Source organism: Podarcis vaucheri (assembly GCF_965113315.1).
Source record: "Podarcis vaucheri genome assembly, chromosome: 14".
Classification (NCBI taxonomy): domain Eukaryota; kingdom Metazoa; phylum Chordata; class Lepidosauria; order Squamata; family Lacertidae; genus Podarcis; species Podarcis vaucheri.
The window spans coordinates 53448926-53472924 of NC_138752.1; the positions used below are offsets into that span (position 1 = coordinate 53448926).

The following is a 23999-nucleotide window of genomic DNA, read 5'->3' on the forward strand; positions in this document are numbered from 1 at the left end:
AGTTTTCTTTGTCTGAGGCCCAGTTAGTATTCCTTGTCACGAAAGAGGCGAGGCCTGAGAGAGGGTGTGTTGTCTCAGGTACCTTCTTATGTAAAAACCTTGTGTAAAAACCTCCTGCCAACCTCTCCAGCAGGTGCATGATGTCATCTTCTGATTCCTTTTACTACAGAACAGCTTTCTCTCACCTGGTGCCCTTCAGAAATGCCAAAGGATTGTGTCATTTGGTTGCCTTTTATCAGGGTACTGATAAAAGTGCCTGGAAGATGGAGCAAGATTGCTTTCTGCTGCTCTGGAGGTGAGCACCCAAACGGATGGATTCAAGTTACAAGAAAGGAAATTCCATCAAAGCCTTAGGGAGAATGTTTTGACTGTAAGAACTGTTTGACAGTGGAACGGTCTCCCTCCAACGGTGGTGGACTCTCCTTCCTTGGAGGCTTTCCCAACAGACGTTGGTTTTCTTATATTAGTGATATAAATGGCAGAAAGACCAGGATAAGTCTCCAGTCAACACATGCATCTTTACAGAGTGGATATTTAAATGCACCCTGAGCAACACGCGTTATTTGCAACAGGAGGGGGAAATCCCCTGGCTTCTTCAGCAGTCTGCCTTATCTCTGCCTCTTGGCCCACCTCCTCTCCAGCCTCCACTTCTGCCTCTGATGCTAAACCACTCTCTGCCCCAGCCTCTTCCTGCTCACTAAACCCTGTTGCCTCTTCCTCTTCTGACACCTCCTCCCCCCAGTCTGCTCCCTCCTCTCCCTCTGAACACTCATTCTCTTATCTGAACACATTCCAGTTGGGATTCAGGCCTCATCATGGGATTGAAACTTCCTTGGTCGCAAAGCACCCGAGTCCTGGAAAGAGGCATTCATCATTCTGATTCCCAAACTGGATACAGATAGAGCTCAAGTAAAGAATTACCAACCAATTTCTTTGTTGAATGTGGATTATAAAATATTTGCAAATATTTTGGCTACAGTACTGAAGAAGATTTTGAATAAGCACATACATAAAGATCAATCAGGTTTTTTTTTACCTGAGAAGCATATGAAAGATAATATTAGGAATATAGTGGATGTGCTGGAAAGATTAGAGGGGGGAAAGAATACTAAAGCAATGTTAATGCTTATTGATGCAGAAAAAGCCTTTGATAATCTTTCTTGGAGTTTTATGAAACAGAACTTGTGTAATATGGGGGTTGGTCAAAAATTTTTAAATGGTATTAATGCAATTTACTTTGAGCAGAAAGCAAAAATTATAATTAACAATGTGGTCTCAGAAGAAATTAGGATTGAGAAGGGAACCAGGCAAGGGTGCCCACTTTCCCCCCTGCTTTTTATTTCTGTCCTAGAGGTGCTGTTGAATATGATAAGGAAGGATGAGGAAGTTAAAGGCATAGGAAGTTAAAGGCAAACAATATAAGTTAAAAGCCTTTGCTGATGATTTGGTATTGACTTTACAGGACCCTGAGATCAGTGCAATCAAAGCACTGAAGATAATTCAAGAGTTCGGACAAGTTGCAGGTTTCAAATTGAATAAGAATAAAACCAAAGTTTTTTTTTTTTTGGGGGGGGGGAATTAATGATATATGAAAAACTTAATTTAGAGGAAAACACAGGGCTGAAGTTTGCAAAAAAGGTGAAATATCTGGGTGTAAATATGACTGCCAAACCATTGAATTTGTACAGAGAGGAGTATGAAAAGTTATGGAAAGATATCAAAAAAGATTTGGATATCTGGACAAGGTTGAAACTATCTTTGTTGGGCCAAATTTCTGTGATAAAGATGAATGTATTGCCTAAGTTGTTATTTTTGTTCCAAGTACTTCCTATCATTGATAAGCTGAATTGTTTTAAGGAATGGCAAAAGTTATTATCTAAATTTATCTGGCGGGGGGAAATCCCAGAATTAAGTTTAAATTATTAACAGATGTGAAAGAGAGAGGGGGTTTGTCTCTGCCAGATTTAAGGATTTACTTTGAAGCTGCAGCCTTTTGCTGGTTGAAAGAATGATTTTTATTGGAAGATACAGATGTTTTAGATTTGATAATGTATTTGGTTTGAAATGCTTCGTAATAAACTGCTTCCATTCCAAAAACAAAAGTTCAATGCAGATTGATTCTGCAATCCCCCACAGTGTGTCAATTTGTAAAAAAGATGTAGGTAGTCTCACTCATGTGGTGTGTGTACCCAGACCTGCCCAATGGCATTGTGGGTAGGCCTATACCAAGAATGCAATCACCTCTTTCTCCTTCATTCATCTGGGTTGTGTGCAGGGAGGGAGAGGTGTAGATTATTTCTTCAAAGGGCGGGGGGGTTCAAATGTGTATCAAGTAACCATTCACACCCTTATGGACAGCAAGATCTTGAATCAGATGGGAGGGGTACAGATAATAAAATTATTATGATGATTCATTTGATTGAAAGCAGCATGTTGAAGATGAACATGAATGATTAGGAATTGAGGGGGGGGACTACATTTTTGTGCTGCAAATGTGTTGGTGTGTCTGCAGCTAAAGGCTACTGTAGTGTGTTATACTCTGAATAAGGAAGGTCGTTCAAAATACATTTCCAACAGCTTCCGGTTCCACACTGCCTTAATGGAGGCAGCCTCCATGACAACAGGAGATCATTGGTGAAGGAAAAATAAGGATGATTCGTCTTGGTACCTGACTCTCGCTTCAGCATGGAGGCAGGGAAACGCTGAGTGCAAAAGCACTTCACCTGCCCAAAACCCTCCAACACCGCCGTTAAGAAGCAGACCAAAGTACAATTGCATGCTAGAAGAGATGAGATCACAAACTGTGGAACAAACCAACTTGAGATAGGACTTCACTCCATACAAAAGGCAGTGAAGGGAGGAGTCTATGGTTTCTTTATTGAAAGTTTTCTTCTCTATATTTACTATTCAGCAACCCTCCTCTGAATATTAGTTTACATTATATTTGTACAAGTGAGGTGGAAGAAATTGGATTATAAATATGGAATATAACAGCAAACAGAACTGTGTGTGTAAAAAAAGGAAAAGGGGAAGGAGGCTCTATTTTGCAAAAGGTTTACGATAGAAACTTAGAGCTGACTCTTCCGCATCCTTTATTATTGAAGTGCAGTTTTTAAAAGCGGGTTTCGTTTCGGTTTGCAAATCAGTTTGATCCTCTGGAACCGTTAAAAGTTCTCTTTGGGGAACCTTTGGGAAAACACCCGAAGCTTTTGCACTTGCTACCGAGGTGACTGAGACACGACCAGGCTTCACTCCTCCTTTTGGGGACCACCTCGTGGCACCATCTTCAGAACTATTGGTTTCTCCGGCACTAAGAAGGCTTTGTTGCTCATCTTAAGGGGAATCTGTAGCAGGATGAGAATCAAGAGAGCAATCAGCACATCAGTCAACCCATCTTAACATCAAGACCCCAGCAGAAGACCACAGGGGAGTTTCAATGTTTTGGTTTCCCTGGCTTAAATCAAAACATGCAGTATGATGCTTGGGCACTGGTGCCAGACATTGAAACTCCAAATGTCATGCCCCTTGCCCCTTCCTTTTACACACACACACACAGGCACACACCATCCAGCTTCCTCACCGGAGTTTCCTTGCAGACCCTGAAGGAAAAATGCTGCACCAGGATTGCAATTGCCACCTTCATCGTGACGAGAGCAAAGCGCATTCCCAGGCAGTTCCGGGGACCAGCTCCAAAGGGCAGGTACGTGTAGGGATCTATTTTGTCCTTGTTCTCTTTGCTGAACCTGTTGCATTCACAAAGACAAGAAAAATGGAGGTTGGATAAGGGACCGGAAAGGGCAGATCTGATGCCTTGATGGGAGAGGCAAAGGAAGAAGAAGGCAGCAGCTCCGGGCTCACAACAAGGGGACATTGCTCACCACCAGCTGGTTCTCTGCTGCTCGTCCTCAGCTGCATCCACCAGCTGAATCAAGTGGGGACGATGCTGCGGAGTGTTGTGCAAATGGGGGTCATGAGTGCAGTACCCACTGGTACCACCTATGGTGTCTGTGATGGAAAAGGTCCCCTCCAGAGTCTCTTTGCTCTTCCTGCTCAGACCCTATTTACGCTGTTTGAAGAAACCCCTTTCATTATGGCCAGGATGGAGCAAATTCCACCCCCCCCCCATGGGATGGGCAGGTAGGGTGGAGGTGTGTCAGGAGGGAGGGAGTGCAGAGCCAGGGAGACGCATGGCTGCCAACGCTGCTGCCACTGATGGCAGTGGAGATACTTCTACTTGGCTTGGCGGCTCAGCCACCTTCCAGCTTAGCCAGGACAGCTGGCCAGGCCAAAAGGTGAAGGAGGTGCCACCCAGCCCCAAAGGTAAGGTTACCAGATGTCCCCGTTTCCCAGGGACAGTCCCCAGATTTACAAATCTGTCCCCTGACAAAATCCTATCATTCTGACTCATTTCAATGAAGTGTCCCCGGATTCACTGAAAAAAATCTGGTAACCATACCCAAAGGCCCGGCCAGGATTCAGCTTGCCTCCCTGTGGCTCTGGAAGGTGGCAGGACCTCAGCCAAGAGAGGGAGCCTGTTATAGGGGTGTCTGGATGCGCCCTTCTCAGGCTTTTGTGCCCGGGGGTCAGGATTGCATGCCAACCCTCAAATTCTAAATAGGGGAGGGCAGTGCCTCCTTTCCCGGCCCCCACGCCTTCTGAACAATAGCCATTCTGTGCCACTTTGTGACAAGAAAGTTGGTTTTGCTGGACAGGTTGGTTCAACAAGTGTTTCTTTTTTCTTTCTTTCCCTGCCAGTAAATGGTTAACGAACGGCAGCCTCTGATTGGCCATGGTTCCAGGAGGAAGAGTTTAAAAGGAGAGGATTTGAAGAGAGACAGGGAGTTGAGCTTGGAATTGAGGGTGGAGAGGTTGGGAGATATGTAGGGAGGCAGGTTAGGAGAGATAATAAATAACAAGATGAAAGATTTTTTTAAAAAAATAAATAAATAAAAAGATGATCCAAAAAGAACTCACTTAAGAGAATCAAGTCTTTTTGTCTTAAGACAGTCTTTAAAAGAATATTTCCCCAATTTTTTTTAAAATAATAATAATTCCAGTAGCACCTTAAAGACCAACTAGGTATAAGCTTTCTAGGAATGAGCTTTTGTGTGTATACACACTTTTTCAGATACTCTGAAGCAGAGGTCGCTTCAGCTTTATAACTGTTGATGGCTGTCAAGGATGGCAGTTGGTTCCACAGGGAAGGGCAAAAGATTTCTAAAGGGACAGATGACCAAAATTAGTTTTAGCATGTATAATGGGACATGAATCCAATATTCAGACCAGGTCTCGCCATAGTTTTTAGTTTGGTAATGAGTTGTAATTCAGCAGCTTCTCTTTCAAGTGTATTTCTGAAACTCTTTTGCAATAAGACAGCTATTTTAAGATCTTGTACAGAATGTCCTGGGAGACTGAAGTGTTCTCCTACTGGTTTCTCTGTTTTATGATTTCTAGGTAGGAGACAGGTTGAGGTAAAAGGAGTGAAGGGGAGGAAGAGTTGGTTCCAAACAAAAAGAAGAAAGAACTTCCGCTCTGAGCATATTGTGAAGGACAAAGTGTGGTGTCCTGTAGGAGAAATAGACCAGAATTTTACTGGGAAGCAGAGATTGAGGCAGGAGAAGTAGGAGCTGGAAAGGAACAGCCTCCTTGGGACTCAATCCAGTCCGGAGGGGAGAGATTCTTCTGAGGAAAAGAAGGAACTCCCAGACCCAGTGAAGGGATGGCGTGTGAAGATCCCTTTGGTCTATTACTTAAAGTTTCTCAGGATCAGGATTGTTAAAGGGGGTGGGTAGCTGAAAGAAAGTATCACCTTATAAAGGAACCAACCTGCAGGCGTCTACAAAGTCCATTTCGGGGGCCTAATCCAGCCCCTGTGGTAGTTTATTTCCTGGGGTAAAATTGTAAAAAAACCTCAACAAATTCAATCCTAAAAAAAGCTCAACAGCTTCAACCCTTTGCTCGGCCCTCATGGCCCTTCACTTCATCAAATCTGGCCCTCTTTGAAAAAAGTTTGGACACCACTGCGTATAACGCAACCAAAAACAACTGAGGATGAGTTAAAGTGAAATAGCATTGCATTCCTGAAGTAACCTAAGTTTTTTCACTTGTGTTATATACTTAAGGTAAAGGTACTCCTGCCCGTACGGGCCAGTCGTGTCCGACTCTGGGGTTGCGCACCTGTCAGGGGTTCAGGAGCAGAGGCGCGGGAAAGGGAGGAAACAGAGAGCGAGGGGGAGGAGTCCGAAGGGAAGATGAGTGATGACGACGACCCGAGATCCCCGAGTCTATCCAGTGAATCGGAAGATTCGCAGAAAGGAGCGCCAGTGGCTAGACCAAGGGGGAAACCGAGGGGAACTCCCCAGGGAGAAGGAACCAGAGGGGGTTCAGAGAGCAGCAGTTGGAGATCGGGGCCAACGTCCCCAGCAGAGCGTAGTGGGGAGGAAGGGCACCAGGCATGGGGATCCGGCAGCTCACCGCAGGAGGGAGGGCATAAGTCAGGAGTGGCCACACCTCCATCGGGGAGCGAAGAAACGGTTAAGCGGAAGGTGGAAGGTTGGGCGCGCGTGCCAAGTTCAAATACACAGGAAGGCAGCACAGTAAGCAGTCCGGAAAGGGAGCCAGGTCCCAAAGCCCGCCGCAAGGAGGGAGAAGGGTCCGGGGGGTCGTCAGCGTCAGAAGAGTCTAGGAAGGAGGGGACCCCGGGGGGCAGAGGGACCCAGCGGAGGAAGGAAAGGCGCAAGAGGTGGAGCAAGGCAAGGGTATTAAGTTGGTGTGCAGGAGGCGGAGACTCAGACGGAGCTTCGTCGGTCTAGCTTATAAGACGTAGAGCTGCACGCTGCAGTTCGGAAATGGAATCTGTAACTCAATAAAGACTTTTATAAAGTGAACGCTGGCTAGCGTGGTCCTAAGTGAGCTGGGATCTGGAAGCAGCTCTGACAGCACCCATCTCGCTTAAGAGGCCGGGGGCCAGCGCTGTCCAAAGACACTTCCAGGTCATGCGGCCAGCGTGACAAAGCTGCTCTGGCGAGCCAGCGCAGCACACGGAAACGCCATTTACCTTCCCGCTATAAAGCGGTACCTATTTACAGTGGTGCCTCGCAAGACGAAAAGAATCCGTTCTGTGACTCTCTTCGTCTAGCGTTTTTTTCGTCTTGCGAAGCAAGCCCATTGGAGGATTAGCGGATTAGCGCTATTAGCGGCTTTTAGCGGTTTATCGGCTTATAGGATCAGCTGATAAGCGGCTTAGCGGCTTAGAAAGGGGGGGGAGGAAAAAACCCCGCAGGAACTCGCAAGACATTTTTGTCTTGTGAAGCAAGCCCATAGGAAATTCGTTTTGCGAAGCACCTCCAAAACTGAAAACTCTTTCGTCTAGCGGGTTTTCCGTCTTGCGAGGCATTCGTCTTGCGGGGCACCACTGTATCTACTTGCACTTTGACGTGCTTTCGAACTGCTAGGTTGGCAGGCGCTGGGACTGAGCAATGGGAGCTCACCCCGTCGCGGGGATTCGAACCGCCAACCTGTTTATTTAAAGAAAACTATCCTGAGACTCACAATGGTCCCCCATAGGATAATCTGGGTTAGAATTTTAAGGGGGGGGAAACCTTTGGGTAAATGGTTGCTCAGTGGGGTGGGGGCAAATTATCTGAATGAGAACGGGCCCAACGGCTTGAGAGGGGAAAGTGCTGTTTCGCCCGTAGCATATTACTTGGTGGCAGCGCCATGATATGAAGTTAAAACCCACACAGAAACGTACCCGGAGACACAGAACAACCAGTTTAATAAAGTACTGAAGTTCTTTTATTAAAAGAAGGAAAATTTCCGTCAGAAAATGACCAGCAAGCGGCAAGCGAAAGAGACTCGGGATGACCCAGTGCAGGGAGCTACTGCATCTGAGGAAAATCCTAGTACTGAGTTAGAAATGACGAGGTTAAGGTTAGAATTGGCTAAAGTTGAAGCAGAGAAAGAAAAGGCAAAATTAGCAGCTGAACAAGCCAGAACCGCAGCAGACATTCAGTTAGCACAGATACAGACTGAGAGAGATATGGCACAGAGAGAGAGCAGATTAGGAGGAAAAAGAGAAAGAAAGAGATGCCAGATTAGCCCAAGAATACAGGGAAAGGGAGGCCAAGATGGCCCATGAAAAAGATATGTTTCTTTTAAAAATGGAGGAAATTAAGCTGAGGGCAGAACTGCCACAACCATTGTGGGGGGGTGGAGATTTTACCTCAGCTAATGTAAAGAGGTTTAAAAAGAAAGTAAAAGGTGATGATGTACCGGCATTCCTATTTAGTTTTGAATGGACCTGTAAAGACTTAAATATTTCTGAGGAAAACTGGATGCTATACTTACACCCACAGGGATGTGGAATTTTGAGTGAAATATACTCAGATCTAAGAGAAGATGAAACCTCTGGTTACCTCACATTTAAAGGGAGAGTGAAAGTGATGTCTGTTTTATTTTCACCTCCAGCCAGGCATCTGCAAAATGCTGGTATCATGGGAATTGGGGTTGCTTGTGTATAAAACTCCAGCCGTTCCCAACTGCTTGGGGTGGTTGCGTCTTTCCCCGGCTGAGCAGCCCTTATGCGCTGCTGCTCAATCGCTGGCAGAATCCGTCAGTGGGTGTCTCCTAAATTTCCTCCAGCATCAGAATTCCTTAACGGACAACATTCGCCTCGCCTCTCTGTGCGGAAGCCTTCTGCACAGAGTGGGCGTGCCAAGCGGTGGTCCTCCACTCTCCTCACTGACTTCACTGGAAGAGTCTCGGAGCCTCCCCTCCGAAGTGCTCTCTGCCTCTCCCTTCTTCCTGGTGTCACCTGGACTTCTTTCCCCAGAGGACGTCCTCTCTCTTCCCTTACTCGTTCCCTCTCCTGCAGAATCTGGGAGCCTAGCCTCTCCACTCTGCTCCGATGTCAGTTCCCTGACAGCTGGTATCCTGGCTGGCTTTGTGATGTTTGTATATGCCTTCATCACAGTTGAATTCTATTACAGTTTAATTGCTATGTTTCTATGTCTTGAGTCCCTGTCTAGAAAAAATGTGGGATATAAATAAATATAATAAAATGGTGGTGATGATGATGTCAGCAGCCCAGCTGAGGCTGAAATCAGGAGCAGCTGGTGATCTACTAGTGGTTGGGTAGATCTTGCACTCATGTCATTCGAACATGTGGCCTTTCATCAGGTGGTGTATATTCAGAGCACAAGGTTTTTTGCAGTGGGATGGGAAGGGTTACCTCTCAGGTCTGAATTCGTCAGGTTCTGGCCAATATTCAGGGTCCCGATGAAGCGTATAGGGAGGAATGATCACATTCATGTCCTTCAGGATAGTCACCCCATTGATTTCCACATCTTTGTTGCAGGTCCTTTGCAGCCGTCCTCCAAGGGGATACAGCCTTTGCGTTTCGCTCAGGATCATGTCAAGATATTCCAGTTGCATGATGGCATCGTACGTGAGAGGAGCCTTTGGGGGGATTCAAGGGGGAAGGTTAGCTGTAACCGGTGGGACCCTGAACCAGGCTCAGACAGAGACCTTCAGAAGGAAAGATCTCAGCTGAAGTGGCCTTATTCTGAGATTTCTGTCCATAAATATGACAATCTCCACGGGTTGCATTCAACCACTGGTGGCGGGTGCGGGGCATGCGGTACGCACCGGGTGTCAGCCATGAGGGCAGGTGATATTGCTGCGCCAAACACAGACACACACCCCCGCTTGCTGCATATGCGGGAGGTGGCTAGGGACGTTCGCTGTGCGAGCAGCTAGCCCCGCCCCCGCAGCTCCAGGTGCCAAGGCAGGTAGCTTCACCCCTGCATTCAACAGCTGCACAGGTGGAATGCAACTTGCACAACTGATCTGTTTCTCTCTCCACTGCCCCAATCTAACATGGCTCAGGTGCTAAGATCCTCAGGTGAGCTCCTTCTCTTCACCTCATCAACATCAGAAGCCCAGCTGGTAATGACTCAAGAAAGACAGGGCCTTTTCTGTGGCTGCTCTGAGATTGCACTATTCCCTCCCAAGAGAGGATAGACTGGCTCCCTCTCTGTCATCCCTCTGCCAGCAGGCTAAGACCTTCCAGTTCAAACAGGCCTTTGAAATCTAAGGTCCAGGTGATGCTGATCACTGGGCTGATGTCAGGGCAAAGTGGATTTAAACTGCTGGTACTAAATTGTGTTTTGGTGTATTTTCGCTTTAGTTTCTAACTGGTTCATTTTTATTACTTCTCTGTCCTTGCCCCCCAAATTAGATAAATAACTCTCTTGTAACTTCCCCACCCCACCCAAAAAACCTTCTCCATTAGGTCTGGCCACACCTTTGCAACCCACACATTCTTACCTTGTTGGGCAGGATGGTATCTATCTCATCTTGAAGCTTCTGCTGGACATCTGGGTGAGTGGCCAAGAGGTAGGCCGCATAACCCAGGGAGTTGCTGGTGGGTTCGTATCCAGCAAAGACAAACATGAAGGACTGGGCCAGGATTTCAGCCTGCAAACAAGCAGAAGTGAGAGAGTTCAAGTGAAAACAAGTACAGCCTGTAGTCTGGCTGGGAACATGATCCGTGCAGGTAACATGCATTGCAAGGCAAGGGGTTGCTGGAGGTATAAATGACTATCAGATTTTGAAAAGCTGGTCTCACAAGATCAAGTTCATGAGTTTTGTTGAATTAATTAAACTAAACCCTTTTAATGTGATTTTTCAATCAATGTGCAATCAAATGTTGCTGTTTTGAATTTTATTGTGTCATTGTCTTCCTTAGGGTGTTGTGCAAATCACTATTTGGATAGTAATGCTTTTGAGAGGGGAGGAGGTACTGAGAATGAGTTTGTGGAATCAAGGGGGTGGTGGCCCAGGGGAAAAAAATGGGAATTACTTCTGGGAACAGTCCTGCAGGCAACTTAAATAAGGTGGAAAGTGATATTCTGAGGCCTCCTATGGCTGTTTATGGGACCTGCTTTGTTCTGTTTTGTGCTATAATATATTTATATTTAAAATATGCTGTGAGTCACTGAAAGATCAAACCTATCCATTTTTAAGGAAATCAGCCCTGAGTGCTCACTAGAAGGACAGATCCTGAAGCTGAGGCTCCAAGACTTTGGCCACCTCATGAGAAGAGAAGACTCCCTGGAAAAGACCCTGATGTTGGGAAAGAGGGAGGGCACAAGGAGAAGGGGCAACAGAGGACGAGATGGTGGGACAGTGTTCTCGAAGCTACTAACATGAGTTTGACCAAACTGCGGGAGGCAGTGGAAGACAGGAGTGCCTGGCGTGCTCTGGTCCATGGGGTCACGAAGAGTCAGACATGACTAAACAACAACAACAAAGTCACTTGGAGACCTTTGAGTTACAAGAGACTGAAAAGTCATTATCATCAACAACATACATCGTGTTAGAAGACTGTGTGGGGTTGGTTTAGAATCGTGTCTGTGGGTGCAGTCTTGTTTCTGGCATCCTTCTGTCTTGAGAGACGATGGAGTGTGCCTCTGGGGATGAAGTCAAATTGCTGTATTTGCAGGACTGAAGTGACCCCTCCAGGACCCCAAGCCTGGGCAGTGTGTCTGGAGGTCCTGGGCTGCCCAGAAGACAAGAACCCCCCTCTTGGCCTTGCTGATGTCCAAAGGAAATCAGAGCAAGACATTTGGCACCAGCTTGGCTACAGGACTTGCTGGAAGAAGGCGTACAAGGCGCCATCCAATTGTCTTAGGGATTTCGCTCTGAATTTCTGTAGGGTTTGCTCCTCAGCCTTTTCTTCTCCCAAAGATATCCCACCAAAGTTTAGGATCAGAGTTTTCCCACTCCTAGATGGGCTGCCTTCCCAGGTGGACGAGACCCATTTGCTCCTCACTTCCCTCTACAGCACATGCAGAAACTGTCATAGGACACACTATTGGTCTCTTCCACTCAATCTGCTGGAGCCTGTCTTCAACTACCAGACGTTTAGAAGACATCTGAAGGCAGCCCTGTTTAGGGAAGCTTTTAATGTTTGGCAGACTATTGTATTTTAATATTTTATTGGAAGCTGCCCAGAGTGGCTGGGGAAACCCAGCCAAATGGGCGGGGTATAAATAATAGCTTTGTTGTTGTTGTTGTTGTTGTTGTTGTTGTTGTTGTTGTTGTTGTTGTTGTTGTTATTCAGGTGCAAGTGAAGTTCCTAAGTCATCGAGGATTTGGGCAATTTCAACTCCTCAGGAAAGACAACTCGGGAACATGATCTGTGTAGGCAACATTCATTGCATTGCATTTTTCAAGCTGGGATAGGCAATTTCAAGTCTTCAGAAAATACAACTTCCCTTCAGTTCAGTTAAATTGTGTGGCATTACCTTTATAGGAGTGGTTCAAGCCATTGCTCTGGTGGTCAGTCTTGGCACTTTGGGAGTCAATCATCAGCTGCAGGAAATCCACCCGGCCCTAACCAGAAAACAAATAAACCAGTGGAGAAAATGTGCGGCAGAGAGATCCCCACGGGGGCCACTGGGTTTGAAGCCCCTGGTTTTTTAAAGGGCTAAATACAGCCATGAGAACTGGCCCCCTTTGCCCTTGAGGACATTGGCCGTGTGATCATCTCACTGTAATTAGGCACAACTGGACATACTGAGGGGGTAAAAGAGTCAAGATATTAGGCTGTTTTGTGGAGCAAAAAGCAGTGAAGCAGCACAGAGAAAAGTTGAGTCCTAGGGGATTTTTCAGTGAAAAATCACACACAACACACACAAAAAATGAAAGCCCTTTTCCAAGCCAAAGATATTCACCCCCAAATTACGGCACAGTCTTAATTCTTACCTTTTGCCCTTCTTTCTGCCGCGTTTCCTTTATTTTTGCAAAGGACCTTGAAAAGAAGCTTAAAGCTTCTGCATTGAATAAATTCACATTCATTAATTTGAGAAGAGGAGTCAAGAATGGGAACATGGCTGCAAGAGACAGAAATCGTACGGTGAACAGGAATCAACCTTCCTGAAGCAAAGCATTGGACTGAGGACTAACAGGTAAGTTACACCCTCTATTGAGAATGTGGGGCTGTCCTAACCCTACCTGGCCAACTCCCCTGGCAACGTCCCCCACAGCTGGGATTGGTTAATTGTTGATGCTAGGTGGGAACCTCCAGGTATCCCGCTGGGGGTGAGGGTGGGGGCAAAGCCAGTTCTTAGAATAATCCTCATAATATTTTAGATGCAAGTGCAGTCTAGAAAGAAATCCTATTTTGGAAAGGCCATGGTGGCTCAATGGTCGACCCACATTTGGTCCTCGTGACCAGGCTGGGCTAGGAATGCCCCCTGTCAGAAACCCTGGAGGACCTAGAAGAAAAATCTGTAGAAAATTCTGTGCTTGATGGACCAGTTATTATGTTTCCATAATAACCAGACTGCAAACTTCCACTGGGCCATCAGAAATCAGAAGCCAACTTACCTATCAAAACGAAGCGTGGATCAAAAGATCCAAACTTGGTCACCTTCTTGATCTCCTTGACAAAAGGATCTGCAGGGTTGTTCATAGAGTCAATGTTCACACCAAACGAAGTGCTGGTGACGACATCCATGCTGTAGGCTCCAAAGACGCTGGGGAGGGAACAGAGCAGCCAAATTAGGCTCTCAGTATACAGTGGTACCTCGGGTTACATACCCTTCAGGTTACAGACTCCGCTAACCCAGAAATATTACCTCAGGTTAAGAACTTTGCTTCAGGATGAGAACAGAAATCGTGCTCCGGCAGCGCGGCAGCAGCAGGAGGCCCCATTGGCTAAAGTGGTACCTCAGGTTAAGAACAGTTTCAGGTTGAGAACGGACCTCTGGAACGAATTAAGTACTTAACCCGAGGTACCACTGTACTTAGGATTTTCCATAGGCCTGTTTCTGGCCACCCAATGTGATCTGGATTCACCTCAAAGGCAGCCCACATTGTATGCTATGCTGTTTTTGACTGAGGCCTTTCCTGGCTCAAACCACTTACTCCTTCATAACCACAAATTCATTCTTTTCCACTTTCTTCTGAACGTTTTGCATCAAAACCTCCCCGTAGTGTTTGATGATGGGAAACATCTGAAATACAAATCAATGAACTGAGATGTAAACACCTATGGGCAATTTCAGACTGAATAGTTTGAATGGTGCTTGAACTGTACAACCCATATTTACCAGTGGAAGTACTTAATACTTAATATCTTTTTCCTTTTTTTACCTCCTTGAGCTTCCCGCTGGTGAAGGTTGGAGAGAGAATAGTGCGAATCCTCTTCCATTGTTCGTCCTTTGCTAGTGAGACGGAAGACTTCAAGATCCCAACTAAATCTATATCCTAGAGGAAGCAAAACAGTTTGGAACCAATGAGTGGCAAAGTCAGGTTTGGAACTCATGATAGATGTGGAACCAATAATATCCAACAGGGAATTGTAAACGGAATAAACATGGAGGGCAATGATGGCTGGGTGGCAAAGTTCACACTTGACTTTTGGAGAGGGATTAATCTGCCCTCCCCATTACCCCAGTTTGGTGCCAATGGAGGGACGTGTAGAAACTCTCCTCCTTCCATGATGCTATTGTATACTTAAGAAGTGAATGCCTACCCGACGGTTGGTGAAAGTGGTGTAACACTCTTTCACAAAGACGGCTTTTATAATAGCCGGATCCAGCGTAGCTAACATAGGCTTTCGGCCCTCGTAAATCCTGGATTAAGAGTAAAGAATGGTATGTTTTTGAGATCCCAAAGAGATCCAGTTGCAGATTTAGCAGTTTCCTGCCCCAGAACATTTCCTCCTTGGGATCAAGCAATGGGATTTGGGCTAACATGAGAAATACAAGCAGGTCATAAAAGGTCACTTACCCCCAGGTCCTCCCATATTTCTGAAAGCACTCATAATCAAAGTTGATAAACCCCTGTGGAAAGACATTTAAGAAAGTTAAGAACGGCCTTTCTGAACCGGATTAAGGCTCATTTTGAGGAGCACCCCTGATCACAAGAGGAGGGAGCAGAAAGGGGCCTCAGGAAACCTCTTGAGCAGGGCAAGAATGTCACCAGACACTCACCTTACGATAGGACCAGATATTTCCAAAGAAAGGCAACGGCGATGGACCTGGAATGCCCAGTTTCTTGAAGACGCCATACGGCCAAAATCCATATCTGTTCATTTTGTAAAACGAGAGAGAGAGAGAGATGCAAATCTGTCAGCAGAGCATGGAAGCCTGTCCAGGGTTCAGAGGGGAAACCTGGCAGGTTAATGCACCTTTGTGGGGGCTCCTCCTGTTAAAAAATCCCACAAGGAACTGACATGAGCACCACAGCGCAAAAAAATTGGCACACATGAGTTTGATTAACTTTGTTGTTACATTAAGAGTCATTTTAACCTTTTTAACCAGTGGGTTTGTTTTTTTTCTTTAAAATGTTTAGGAGTACTCTCATTTTGACTCAAAAAAATCACAATTTTATAGTTCAAATCAGGAAAAATAAATGCAGTAAATGGGCAAAAGTACAAAGATGCACAAAATGTTTAGGGGAATATGTACCCCTGCATACCACCCCCCAGAAAAAGCACTGTTTTTACAATGAGCAAAGTCATTCTGCAATTAAAGTTGCCAGAAAACAAGGCAGGGATTTGTGGGCCCCACCTCACTAAGCTTTAAATAGGGGGTTGATCTGGGCAGAAAGCAACTGGCCTGCACAGCTCCTTCAATGAAATCACCCACCAATTCCTAGAGATCAACTTGCTGCACACCCTGCTCTGCATATATACAATAATAAACAGGCTCCAAAGTCCACCAGCTGATCTCTCCCCTGAAAATCCAGCTCTTTCCTTCCCTTGGTTTTTTGCTGTACTTTAAAAGGAACATTATTTTTATATTTGCATGTGTGAGTGTTGAGTTATATGTGAAAAGATGAAAATGTCAAGCTCAGCATCTCACCTTCCCCTCACAACCTGAAGGCATAGCTGAGATCAGAATAAAAACAGGAGAGTTCATAAGCCCTGGAGCAGAAAGAGTCCAATCGCTGCTGCTGACCAGGGCTGTTTTTCTAGAAAAAGAGATGATGGAACTCACCAGGAGCCTTCTCTTAGGTGCTCACCTGACAGGTGCCAGAACCCACCCGAGGGTGGTGGAACTGAGTTCCTGGGAGTTCCCCCTGGAAAAAAGCCCTGCTGCTGTCAATATATAAAGGGAAGTGTTAGCACAGCCGCATAATACGAAATGTGACAGGTACACTTTGTCCTGCAGTCTTTGTTCTTGGGCAGAATAAAGAGCCACTAGTCTGCTTTAAAAGTCGTTCGGGGGGGGGGGGGATGCTAGTTGCCATCACAAATTGTTTGCGTCCATTTCCCACAAAGTGCCGTCTCCCAAATTATGTGATACCATTTTTGGTACATTGGTACCCTTCACTTCTTTTCAATCTCTGGCTATCAATATTCTTGCTGCTGTTAATAAGTAATCAATCATATGTTCATATAATAGACCTAGAGTTGTCGCGGCTGAATATACCTAACAATGATATCTCGGGTTGGGGCGGGGTTCCAAAAAATATTTTATTAATAAATCAAAGATAAAGAGCAAAAAGAAATACTGTCACAGGAAGTTGAAAGCAGCAGAAGCAGATATTCTTTTTTTTTAAAAAAATTAACTATGGAATACAATTAAATCAGAAACAGAAAGCAAACACACACACAAACTCATATGCTGAGTTCTATTTCATATTGGGTTGCAAGCATTGCTGGTCCTCCTGAGAGCTAAAGGACGTGACTTAGATCTATTAATTCCAGAGGGTCTACTCTGACTGAAAGTTGGTTGGATACAACACAGAGAGCCCAGCAACAGAGTAATTATGGTACATTCTGGGTAGCAAAGAGTTGGGTAGCAAAAGCTCATCCCATCCCCCGCCCTCCGTAATGGCTATAGTATTCAATTATATTGCGATAATGTTCTTTACATGGCTGTGTCCATGAAAGCAGTTTAGAAAATTCCATCAGCCCAATGATAGCCAGAAGTGTTTTGTTGATGGCCAGCTGATCAAACCGCATGAGGTCAACCTTTCATCAGTCTCCAGAGCAGTGGCGTAGCGTGGGTTCTCAGTACCCGGGGCAAGGCAAGTAATTTGCGCCCCCTAACCCATGGATTTTAGCACTCGAGTCTCTTCCGCGCCCCCCCCCAGATGTTGTGCCAGGTGCGGCAGGCCCCCCTGCACCCCCCACGCTACGCCACTGCTCCCACCACAAGTCTTCAGGACAGCCATCCGAAGGCTGGCGCGGGGAGAAGGTCTCTCCGCCCCACCACCAGGCTTGGAGCAGCCTTCCGAAGGCTGGCGCAGGGAGAAGGTCTCTCCGCCCCACCGCCAGCCTTCGGAGGAGGTCCGAGGACTGTAGGGTTCCTGCTTCCTCTAGGAGGGCTGGCGAAATGCGCCCCCCCCAAATGTTGCGCCCGGTGCGGCCGGCACCCCTGGCACCCCCCACGCTACGCCACTGCTCCAGAGTTGTCACCTTCTTACATAGTTTTAAGCTTTAAAGGCCTCGCAGTCCTGGGCTAGATAGAGTAGGTCAGGAATTGGCTGCTTCTGCCCAACAACTTTGTCCTGTGTCTCCATTCCTTCTCCCTGTCCCTCAGCTGCTGAGCCATTGGGATGTGAGTTCAAAATAAAAGGTTGGCACCCAGAAGATGGAAGCCCTTCCAGGGACCACTATTAGGTGCATACCAAAGACAATAAGCTGTGCTTCTGGAGCTGCTTCTACAACCCAACCATATGCAAGCTTCCTCGGAAGTAAATATCCTTGCAGTTCAGAGGCTGCCATCTCTTATGGCTTTCAGAAGAAGAAGCGGATTTAAAACACCCCCATTTCTTTTTCATAATTAGAAAACGGCCAAAGAAATGATAAGAGAATGATACATACAGCATGAAAAGGCCCAGAAGGGCAATGAGAAGGAACCATGTCTCAGTGGAGAAGCTTGGAAGGAGATCCATCTTGTTAGCCCTTGATGACTCTCTGGCTTTGAATGTGGATTTCTGCCCTCTTTATACTTGTTCAGGGCTGGAGCTCAAACAGCAAAACCAAAAATTTCGCAATAGCTTTTGCTATACATTCAACTTTGCTCTGATGACTGGCTGCCTCAGAACAAGTTTGCTTTGTTTGCTGTGAAAAGAGGGCAGGTGAGTTCTGCTTTCACAGAAGAGGCAAGGACTGAGAGAGGGTGTGTTGCCTTGGCTGCCTTCTTATGTAAAAACATCTCCTGCCAACCTCTCCAGGAGATGCATGATGCCATCTTCTGATTCCTTTTGCTACAGAGCAGCTTTCACTCACCTGGTGCCCTTCAGATCTCTGAAAAGCCAAGGGGCTGTATCATTTGACCGCCTTTTATGGGGTACAGTTGCCATATCAAAGTGCCTGGAAGATGGAGCAAGCTTGCTTTCTGCTGCTCTGGAGGTGAGCACCCAAACAGATGGATTCAAGTTACAAGAAAGGAAATTCCATCGAAACCTTAGGGAGAATGTTTTGACTGTAAGAACTGTTTGACAGTGGAACGGTCTCCCTCCAAAGGTGGTGGACTCTCCTTCCTTGGAGGCTTTCCCAACAGACGTTGGTTTTCTTATATTAGTGATATAAATGGCAAAAAGACCAGAATAAGACTCCAATCAACACATGCATCTTTACAGAGTGGATATTTAAATGCACCCTGAGCAACACGTGTTATTTGCAACAGGAGGGGGAAATCCCCTGGCTTCTTCTGCAGTCTGCCTTATCTCTGCCTCTTGGCGCACCTCCTCTCCAGCCTCCACTTCTGCCTCTGATGCTAGACCACTCTCTGCCCCAGCCTCTTCCTGCTCACTAAACCCTGTTGCCTCTTCCTCTTCTGACACCTCCTCCTCCCAGCCTGCTCCCTCCTCTCCCTCTGACTACTTCATGCCACCACCGATCCCCTAGCTCTGAGCTTCCTTCCCTGGGGGTTTCCTTGGCAGGAGAGGCTTTCTTGTTTCTTGTCTAGGCAGCTATTCCCAAATCTGAGCACAATGGAGCAGCTGCAGCAACAGGGGGCGCTCCCCCTCCACCTATTTATGGGACCCTATGGTCTGCACACAAAGCCATCAAGATTTTCCTGCATGGAAGCCTCCTCTGCCTCCTCCTCCCTGGGAGACAGTGGTGCAGGAGAAGGTGGAGAAGCACCTAGCCCTTGGCTTGCCTGGCCTGCCTCTTCCTCCAGCTCTGAAGCTTCCCCTGGCTCCACCTCTTGCCCCCTGGCTGGTACAGGTTGCCACCTTAAGGTGCTAAGATCCCCAGGTGAGCACCTTCTTTCAGTCCCATCAACATCAGAAGTGTGGTTCATGGAGTAATATTCAAATGGGCGCAAGATGTAGGACATAATATGCAATTTCAGGACTGGATAAAATTGTGGAAAGTAAATTTGAAATTTACAGATTGTATATTATTGAGAGAGAATTATATGAAAATGATGCATAGATGGTATTTATCACCGGTTAAATTGGCAAAAATGTATAAAAATGAAAAGAAAAAGTGTTGGAGATGTGAAACAGAAGGTACGTTTTATCATATGTGGTGGGACTGTAAAAAGGTTAAAGCCTACTGGGAAATGATATACAATGAATTGAAGAAAATGTTGAAAATAACTTTCGTAAAAAAGCCCAGAAGCCTTTTTGCTAGGTATTTTAGGCCAAGACATACCAAAAGAAATGAGGACTTTATTTATGTATGCCACTACAGCAGCAAGAATGTTGATTGCACAAAACTGGAAGACTGGAGAAATACCAACCAAAGAACAATGGCAAGAGAAGCTGATGAACTATGCAGAACTGGCAAAAATGGCAGATAGATTAAGAAAAAAAGACTACAGCGACTTTGAAAAAAGAATGGGAACCATTTATATTATATTTGTAGAACAAAGAAAATCAATAGACTTGATGGCAGGATTTAAATAAACATTCACATTATTAGTACTAGAAAATGTTTAGAAGATAGTGAAATATTATGGTGTGTTTACCTTTTATTTTCATGTTTTTAGGCTTGATGTTATGTTATTAATAACTTTTTCTGTTAGGAGATAGCAAAGTGGGTGAAAAGAGAAACAAACCAGAAGCGGAAGTTGGGGGAAGCCCTGGAGGGGGGAGGGAGGGAAGAAGGCATAGTAAATGTTAAGAATTTGAGATGTATGTAATGAATGAAAAAGAAAAATGAATAAAAAAAAATTTGTGGGTTCATGGAGAGCCTTTTCTGTGGCTGCTCCCAGATTATGGGATCCCCTCCTGAGAGAGGTCAAACTGGCTCCCTCTCTGTCATTCCTGCGCCAGCAAGCCAAAGTGGTGTAGCACTTTTTCACAAGGACGGCTTTTGTAATAGCCGAATCCAGTATGGCTAATATAGGTTGCCGGTCCTCGTAAATCCTGGATTAAGAGTAAGGAAGAAAATGGTTTGGTTTTTTTTAGCAGGAGGCGCCAAAACACAGGTGCATCAACCTGGAGGAAAAGGTGTGATATGGATGCAATAAATATGTAATAACAATGATATATCTACACCACAGATTTAAGCTGGTTTAATCGCTTGCTCCTTCTCTCCAGGGTACCTGTTCTCTATGAGAGGATTCTTCACGTGTTCCCTGAACCATAAGCTTACTGCGTAAACTGATCAGGACCTCAATGCATGGAGAGGAGGAATTAATCATATTTAATTGCTTTGTGTACACCGCTTGAGAGATATATCTTTTTTCATTATGCAGAATACAAATACTTCTCAATAAATAAATAAAATAATGGATGATATCTGCAGTGATCTGCAATGAACATAGTCATGTGACGTCTTAAGACAAAGAGCACACAGAAGTGCAGCTGAAATCCTCTCATTCAGGTGTTCATAACTGCTGAACTTTAGCCTGTCCTTCTCTCCCCGACGTGTATCATTTAATGCAGGAGTCTTTCTCTCTGGAGAAGACCCAGCCCAGTGGGGCAGCCCAGAATCCCACTGCCTTATTCTGCAATTAAAGTTGCCACAACTTTATCTATAGCAAACACCCTTGTGTTTGTGTGTTTTTGCTGTACTTTTTTTTTAAAAAATGATTATTTTTATTCTTGCATGTGTGTGTATTGTTGTTATATGTGAAAAGATGAAAATGCCAAACTCAGCATCTCACCTTCCCCTCCCAACCTGAAGGCATGTTGTTGTTGTTGTTTAGTCGTTTAGTTGTGTCCGACTCTTCGTGACCCCCTGGACCAGAACACGCCAGGCACTCCTGTCTTCCACTGCTTCCCACAGTTTGGTCAAACTCATGCTGTTAGCTTCGAGAACACTGTCCAACCATCTCGTCCTCTGTCGTCCCCTTCTCCTTGTGCCCTCCATCTTTCCCAACATCAGGGTCTTTTCCAGGGAGTCTTCTCTTCTCATGAGGTGGCCAAAGTCTTGGAGCCTCAGCTTCAGGATCTGTCCTTCCAGTGAGCACTCAGGGCTGATTTCCTTCAGAATGGATAGGTTTGATCTTCTTGCAGTCCATGGGACTCTCAAGAGTCTCCTCCAGCGCCATAATTCAAAAGCATCAATTCTTTGGCGATCAGCCTTCTTTCTGGTCCAGCTCTCACTTCCATACATCACTACTGGGAAAACCAAATCTTTAACTATACAGACCTTTGTTGGCAAGGTGAGATCAAAATAAAAACAGGAGAGTTCATAAGCCCTGGAGCAGAAAGAGTCCAATCGCTGCTGCTGACCAGGGCTGTTTTTCTAGAAAAAGAGATGATGGAACTCACCAGGAGCCTTCTCTTAGGTGCCGACCTGACAGGTGCCAGAACCCACCTGAGAGGTGGTGGAACTGAGTTCCTGGGAGTTCCCCCTGGGAAAAAGCCCTGCTGCAGTCAATATAAAGGGAAGTGTTAGCACAGCCGCATAATACGAAATGTCACAGGTATACTTTGTCCTGCAGAGTCTTTGTTCTTGGGCAGAATAAAGAGCCACTAGTCTGCTATAAAAGTCTTTCAGGGTGAATAGAATGCTAGTTGCCCTCACAAATTGTTTGCATCCATTTTTCACAAAGTGCCGTCTCCCAAATTATGTGATACCGTTTTTGGTACATTGGTACCTTTTGCTTCTTTTCAATCTCCGGCTATCAATATTCTTGCTGCCGTTAATAAGTAACCTATTATATAATGACTTTGGGTTTCCCTGGCTGAATATACCTAATATTGTAATTTCTGGGGGGGGGGGTTGTTTTTTGTTTAACTGAATTAAAACTCTCGCATGGCTTTTTAAAACAATAACAACCTGTTCCCACTGTGTTTGTTTGAATTTCTATTCTCTTTCAGGGCTGGAGCTCAAAGGACAAAAATTAAAATTTCACAATATCTTTTGCGATCTGTTCACCTTTGCTCTGATGTCTGGCAGGCTGACTCCGAACAAGCTTGCTATGCTTGATGTGAAAAGCGGCCAGGGGAGTTTTGCTTGTCACAGAGGTGAAATTGGAGAGAGGGTGTCTTGTCTCAGGTGCCTTCTTGCCAGTAGCATGCGGTGAAATTTTTCGGGGGGGGGGCTGTTAGGGCCAGAGGTGCCAGCTTGCAAGGACAATGTGGGGGGGGGGCATTTTTTGAAGATTTTATTGCTGACCTATTCTTAACATCCAATGACATTGTGGATGTCTCTATGCCAAGACCACAATCACAGCTTTCTTCTTCATTCACCTTGGTTGTGCTCAGGAAGGAAAAGGTTGCAGTTTATTTCATCAAGAGAAGGGTTTTCAAATGTATACACTCACACCCTTATGGAAGCCAGGATTAAGAACCGGTCTAGATGGAAAGCAGCATTTTGAGGCTAAGCGTGAGTGATTCCAGATTGAGGAAAACCACATTTCGGTGCTACAAATGAGGATGTGTGCATGCAACCAAAGGCTACTGGAGCATGCTATATGGTGCAACAAGGAGGTCACAGAAAATCACAGGTTGCTTCCACGGCACAGAGACGCTCGTACCATCTTAGACTGATGTGCCAGCTACAACCCAACTGGTCTCAGTTGTTCATGCTCTTGTAGCCATGAAATTAGGGTTTGTTCACACGGCCCCCGATTCAAAATATTGAGGGGGCAGGAGTCCCAAGCACCCCCTATACCAGGCGTCAGTGTACTGTAGTGTATATTGTGCCAAAGGCAGATCACATTACACGGGTCTTTCACCAACTGCAACTACTGCTTCTGAGCTGTTTCCAGACCCAGTTTTACATACTGTTAGGTGACTCTAACAACCAAGGGAAGCTGTATTTAACAAGGGAAGTTTAATCTACTAAACCACAGCAGGTCTCATTTCTCTCCAGAGTGGTATTTAAATTGGGTTTGCACTGGTGGATGGGTCCTGTTTCTGCAAGAGCATTTCCTCACACAAAGTTTTGAAAGAATGCATCTGAGTCACAGGGACCCAAATAAATCACATTACCCAGGACTGTGATGTGTGTAAATTCTAGGAAGGAGTTTTTGCAATCCTGGCCTGCACCGATTGAGTTTCCTGTCATTCAGTGGTCATGATTTGATGCCATAGTGATTCTTTCTTCCCAAGCAACCCTGAGGAATTCAAGTTGCATGTGCTCTGTATGGATCCCTTAACGAAATCTCCTCAGCACCCTCCCCAAACTACAGTTCCCAGAATTCCATGGGGGAAGCCAAGACTGGTAAACTGGTCTCGGACTGATACAAAATTGTAGGCTGGGCATGCTCCAAATAATCATCATTGATGATCTGGTTTTAAAGGGGGGCTTTTTAAATCTACTTTATAGTACAATAATTTTCAAGATGCCTTGCAACCAAATATATATATATAATATTGTTTTTAAAAATCTCCAAAACAGCCTTGAAACAATAGAAGCGACAGATCAGGCAAATAAAGGAATGTTAGGGGATGGAAAAATCTGAGAATTTAGGTTTCCCACTTTCTTACGTGTGCTTTACCCCATTTCCACAGAGGGGTTTGCATGAACATTTGTACATATTTCTGGTGCCCCTTTCTCCTAGTAGACACACTTTTGTATGAATGTTTCACAGTGCAAATATTTTGGCAAGCCTGAATAC

General features: G+C 45.5%; 1 protein-coding gene and 1 long non-coding RNA gene across 2 annotated transcripts; one reads left to right on the forward strand and one right to left on the reverse strand.

Annotated features, from left to right (window-relative positions):
• Positions 1-2851: 2851 nt before the first annotated feature.
• Positions 2852-18002, reverse strand: LOC309519148 (cytochrome P450 3A29-like). Its single transcript, XM_082199980.1, has 13 exons — positions 17849-18002; positions 15006-15099; positions 14803-14855; positions 14546-14645; positions 14164-14277; positions 13936-14024; positions 13396-13544; positions 12772-12899; positions 12312-12399; positions 10330-10526; positions 9233-9459; positions 3581-3743; positions 2852-3344 (listed from the first exon to the last, which is right to left on the reverse strand). The coding sequence occupies exons 1-13, from the start codon at positions 17917-17919 to the stop codon at positions 3249-3251; spliced, it is 1569 nt and encodes a 522-aa protein (XP_082056106.1). The 5' UTR covers positions 17920-18002; the 3' UTR covers positions 2852-3248.
• LOC309519184 lies at positions 4229-4929 on the forward strand. Its single transcript, XR_014213732.1, has 2 exons — positions 4229-4320; positions 4463-4929. It is a non-coding gene; the product is annotated as an uncharacterized lncRNA (long non-coding RNA).
• Positions 18003-23999: the final 5997 nt, after the last annotated feature.